The 5,384-nt window shown below is 47.5% G+C and overlaps 1 protein-coding gene across 1 annotated transcript; it reads left to right on the top strand.

Moving 5' to 3' along the window:
• Positions 1-4,948: 4,948 nt before the first annotated feature.
• On the top strand, positions 4,949-5,146 carry LOC141372076 (pecanex-like protein 2; the record flags this gene model as incomplete). Its single annotated transcript, XM_073890547.1, has 1 exon — positions 4,949-5,146. A coding segment is annotated over exon 1 (153 nt), but the record flags the coding sequence as incomplete, so codon positions are not given.
• Positions 5,147-5,384: the final 238 nt, after the last annotated feature.

Genomic DNA, 5,384 nt, shown 5'->3' with positions numbered 1-5,384 from the left:
CTTGTTGGGTCCCTGCTGGAGGAGCAGTGGCCCGACTGGGCCGCGGATCACAGTTTATGGCAACCCCGAGCTGCGAGCCCGCGCCTCGGCTCCGTCTCTGCAGCCGGCTTCCCTGCTCCGATACCTGGGAGCTCTGCCGCACTCAGGCACCCCCGGTCTCTCTGTGACCCCGAGGGTCCTGAGACCACACTGTCCCGGGAGGATTCCACCCCCCGCTTAGCCACTGCAGCGACGTCCCTCCGCGGAGCCAACTTCTAAAAGGTCCGATTTTGTGCTCCGCGGCTCTAGCACTTGCCAGAAGCGGCCGGCGGAGGCCCCCTCCCCCGCCGTCTATCCTCCCGAATATCGCCTCGGATTCACTTCTCCGCACGTCCTACCTTCCAGTAAGTGGTCGCTTCTCTGTTCAGAGAGTTGTTGCTACTCTCTTCTTCGGTCTCCTGTTGAGTTCGTAGGTGTTCAGAATGGTTTGATCCCTATTCAGCTGAATTCCTGAGACCAGACGAAATCTAGGTCTCCTACTCCTCCGCCATCTTGCTCCGCCTCCTCTCTAGGCTGTTTTATGAGCTGTTCTGCACTAATTCTTTTTTATTTTCCCTTTCTTTTTTCCCATAGCTTGTTCCCTGTGGTCCATAACGCATTTTGATGAAACATATTTTCCAGTAGCTCTGAGGATGAGTACACCAGAGTGTAGCAGGTATTTGTGGTACCCAGCAACACAGACATTAGGGTCACACTCAAATGCTTAATTGATTTTGGGATGTTCAATCAAGCTTGAATCCCTGGGATGAATCCTATAAAATTAGGGTATTTAATATTTTTTATACGTTATTGGATTCAGAGTGCCAAAGTTTTGTTGAGGATTTTGCTTTTGTTATAAAGGAATAAAGAATTCTCTGTAGCTTTCTTTTCCTGTCATATTTTCATCTGTTTCGGTATCAGGGAAATACTTGCCTCATAGAATGAGTTGATTAGCATTCTTCCTTCTCTGTTTCCTGAAAATGTTTGTATGTGATGAGCACAAGCTCTGTTAATAGCCAAAATTATCTTCTACTTTCCATTTTCTCCTCTTTATTAATGCCTTGTTATTTTGTTTTTAATCAATCCAATATTCCCTTAAATCTCACGGAGAATATTAATTATAGTTTTTTAAGATTGACTTATTTATTTTTGAGAGATGAGAGAGAAAGAGAGAGAAAATGTGGGGGAGGAGGGGCAGAGGGAGAGAAACTTCAAGCCAACTCCCTGCTGAGCACGGAGCCTGACATGGGGCTTGATCTCACAACCCATGAGATCATGACCTGAGCTGAAACCAAGAGTCAGATACTCAACCGACTGAGCCACCCAGGTGCTCCTATTAATTATAATTTTTAAGGACCTCTCTTGTTTTCTCATGTGTCCTATTTTAGTGGGGACCATTTTCTTAGAATGGTTAGGTTTTGATTTTTTAAATTATTTTGATAACTTAGACATTTTTATTTTTTGCTCATATTTATAAATGAGGTTCTCTAAATTAATGAGGATTAATCCTCCTTTTACCACTGTGAAAGGTAGCTAATATTACCTCTATGACAAATCCTATTAATCAATAGCTGATACGGCTTCTTCCATTTGCCCACATTCAGAGCCTTCTTGGAGCCCAAAGAATCTTTCATCCAGAATAGTTAGTGAGCAAGAATGAGCCTCATTGGGGCCCATGAACCAGAAGCGGGTTGGCAGATGAACAACATGGATCCTTGAGCAGCAAAATGACCTCTTCACTAGGGTCAGTGGGCAGGCACACCAGGGTAAAGGCTAGCATGGATGCTTCTATCAACTTTTCCTTGTCCAGGGCGCTAGACTACTAGTGCCTGTTCACTAGGGTCTGCTCTTTGGCAGAGCCATATTGTCATCCTCTGCTGGAACAATCTTTAGGGTGTCAGTATCCATTTAAAGTTGCAGTTGATGGGCAAGGTAGTGAAAGAGCCTTGGGAAGCCAAGGACATTAGGAATTTTACTGCTCTGCCAAGCCATCCACCTAACCTCAGTGCTTATGTTGTGGTAACTCAAACATAGCTGAGTCACTGCCCTGGCCCCAGCTGTATGGCCCACATTAGGGACTGCTAGACAAACACACTTTACTTAGCAGGCAGTTCCTATGGAAGGAAGCCTGGATATGCTTCTGGCCATGAAGGGGTGCTGTTCCAGTTCCCATATAAATGTTAATATTTCAACCCCAGTTAATCCCAGTTCCATAATATTCCAGTTTTACATTGCTTCCCTCAGCCCTAGCCAATTAGATCATGGCACACACGGAGTGCCAATAAATAATGTGCAAGAATTCTACATAGAAATCTGTCAAATGTTTTTGAAAGGTCTTAATAAATGAAGGGATACATCTTGTTCATCAACGGAAAAGCTCAACATCCAGATGTCAATTCTCTAAAAATTGGCTAGTAGACTCAGCTACAATCCCAATGAAAATCCCACATGCGTGTGTGTGTGTGTGTGTGTGTGTGTGTGTGTGTGTGATAGATATGTTGAACCTATGTTGCCTTGCTGAGGGAACAGTATCAGCACAAGGAGAAAAGCATGAAGGAACACGGTGTGTGCAAAGATAACATAAGTAGTTTGGTTCCAGAGATGAGGTTGTAGGGATTTGGTGAAGTCAAGGCTTGGAGGAGGCTTAATTGTTTTTTTGTTTGTTTTTTTTCTGCATGTGATGGAAAACATTTTAAGAAGGGGTAACCAGGTCCGATTTACATTTTATAGAAATCACTTTGCCTTTCCCTTCACCTGCTCAGATCTTTACTGCAGGTAACTACATTCCCTGGGCTTCTGGTCGCTATGACTTCCAGGTAGGTTTGGCCAACAGAAGGGAGAAGTAGGAGACTGGAAGTCTGGAGAAGAGAAGTCAGGGTATTCATGTGTTACCCCCCCTGTTACACCCCCTCCCCCATTGCCTGTTGTGGGGTTTGCTGAAGCAGCTGCACATCCTCCAGATTCCAGCTTTCTCCAGCCTGGCCCACCTCTCAGGTCCAATCAGGGATCACGACCTCTCGATGACCTTCTACCACAGGACACATATATACACTTCTATTATAGTACACAGAACATTTTGTTGCAAGTCTTGTTTGATTTGCCTGATTCCTCTTGTAGTCTGTGCACACCTTAATGGTAAGAATTATATTTTATTGATATTTGCTTTCTCGGTCTGCAACAAAATGACTGGCAGAAAGAAGGTGCTCAATAAATATTTGATGAATCGGTCGCAAATGAATGAGGGCACGCCTGCGATGCAGGAACAGACCTGTTGCACGGCCATTCCTCCTGGACCCATGCACATGAAAGTGATCCTTTAGTGTGGGGCTTCCTGTGGAGTTGATCAGTTCATTTGTTCATTAAATATTTATAGAGCACCTGGTAGGTTTCAAGCATCGAGCCATATCACAAGCGTCCTCTTGGCTTTGAAAAAATTATTATTCCAACACAGCAGCATTATTACATTTTGGTTAGTCATTCCTGCAGATGAATGCAGAGCAGATGAAAAAGTTGTTAAGCCTGATGGCATACATGCCAGTGTGAGACTTTTGCTATCACCCAGTGGACTTTCATGTTCCAGACCTGCTCCTCAGGATGGACCTCCTCTTATTTCATTTCAGCATAGGAAGCCTGACATGCCTTTTCATGGGCCTGGCTCAGACAGCCATGAGCAAATGCTGCTGCAGACCAAAACATAGGCAGGGCATACACAGGTGCACATATCAGAGAAGAGATGTGATGTGTTTGGAACAGAGGACACGGGAAAGGCATGTTTGGGGACCATGGAACCTTCTAATCCTTGCTCTTGCCCAAAGGCCCTAACTCACACAGGGCTTCCTCTGCTCATTCCTAATCAAGACAAGTTCCTTTTTATCTCCTCTCTTTCCAAAACCTGTTCTCTGCAAGAATCTGAAACTCATTTACTTGGTTATCAATGACTAATGAGGGTTTCCTTTCCTCACTCTAAAGATGAGTTCCCATTTATCTCGTTCTTGTCCAAAACCCGCTTTCAGAAGAGAATTTGAAATTTATCTACTATAAGATAATATAAAAGCTTAAAGATTATTAGTTCCCTGATGTCTTCTAGTGGGTCTTCCTATCTAAACAGTACAGAAAGACTTAGGCTAACATTGTAAGTAGTCGATTGATGACTGGGATTATGTTCTAAGCAAAATATAAAAAGACAAGTCGAACTGAGGCTCTTGAAATTATTCCAGGAAGGTGGTTATCTTCTTTATCTGTCAAGTTGGACAACAGAGGGGAAGAGGGGAAAAGGTCGGGGAGGTGAAAAGGTCAGTGCCAAAGGCCCAGGTAGGGCATAGGCTGACTATTGAACGTCTGAGGTCAGCGGTTAATTAAGGAGAATGAATCTGTGCAGGCAGTGTTCAGGGGGGAGAAATTACACTGAATGATGTGTGGCAGGATCTTGGTTACATAAATATTTTTGGTGCAGGAAGCAAAAGGGGAAAAGGGAAAAGAACGAGTCTTGGTTTGTCTCTTCTGCATGAGAACATTATTTTTTCAGCCGTTCAGACCCCCTAATAAGAGGATGGGGAGGAAAAGAGGGGGCTGCGGACAGAGCCAAAGAAGAGAGGCTGGAGGGACTCAGAAATGCTTCCACCCCGCCCGCAGGCCTATAGGAGGGAGTCTGGGCGGGCGCTGGGCGGAGCCTGTGGAGCATCCTCTAAGCGGCCGCCTCTGAGCACCATGGGAAAATCCTTCCTCCCTCGGACATGGCGCCCACCTGCCCCGCGGCAGCAGCCGGGTCCGGCGCCGCGGTTCGCGGGTCCGGGCCGAAGAGCAGCTCGAGCTTCAGTCGCGGGGCGGAAGGAGGGGGAGGCGGCGGCGGCGGCGGCGGCGGCGGTGGCGGCGGCGGCGCCGCCCGGGGCCCTGGGTGTTAGAGCCGAGGGCGCCCGGGGACCCGCAGCGGCGGGCGGCGTGCAGCGGGGCGCGCCGGCCCCGGGGCGCCGCAGGCATGGTGTCCCAGGCGCTGCAGCTGCTCCGGCAGGGCGTGTGGGCCGCGCTTACCGGCGGCTGGTACCACGACCCGGAGCAGAGCGAGTTTACCAACAGTTGCCACCTCTACCTGTGGCTCTTCCTGCTTCTGCTGCCCTTGGCCCTGCACCTGGTGAGTGGGGAGGTTCGAGCCGGGGAGACGTGAGGATGGAGGGAAGACGGGAGAAAGCCACCAAAACCTGCGTGTCTGCCTCCTGGTGGAACGGCTTGGCAGTGATTCTTAAGGGGTGGGGTTAAGAAGTATAAACGTACATGTTATAAGACACATAAGTCATGGGGATGGGGTACAGCATGGGGAATGCAGTCAATAATATGGTGTTAACTTTGTAAGGTGACAGACGGTAACTGGA

The sequence above is a fragment of the Callorhinus ursinus genome, unplaced genomic scaffold (genome assembly GCF_003265705.2).
Source record: "Callorhinus ursinus isolate GAN/ISIS: 27379988/994484 unplaced genomic scaffold, GSC_fseal_2.0 scaffold759, whole genome shotgun sequence".
NCBI classification, from domain to species: Eukaryota; Metazoa; Chordata; class Mammalia; order Carnivora; family Otariidae; genus Callorhinus; species Callorhinus ursinus.
Note: the sequence above shows the minus strand (reverse complement) of the source record. Positions and strands in the feature narration are given on the sequence as shown.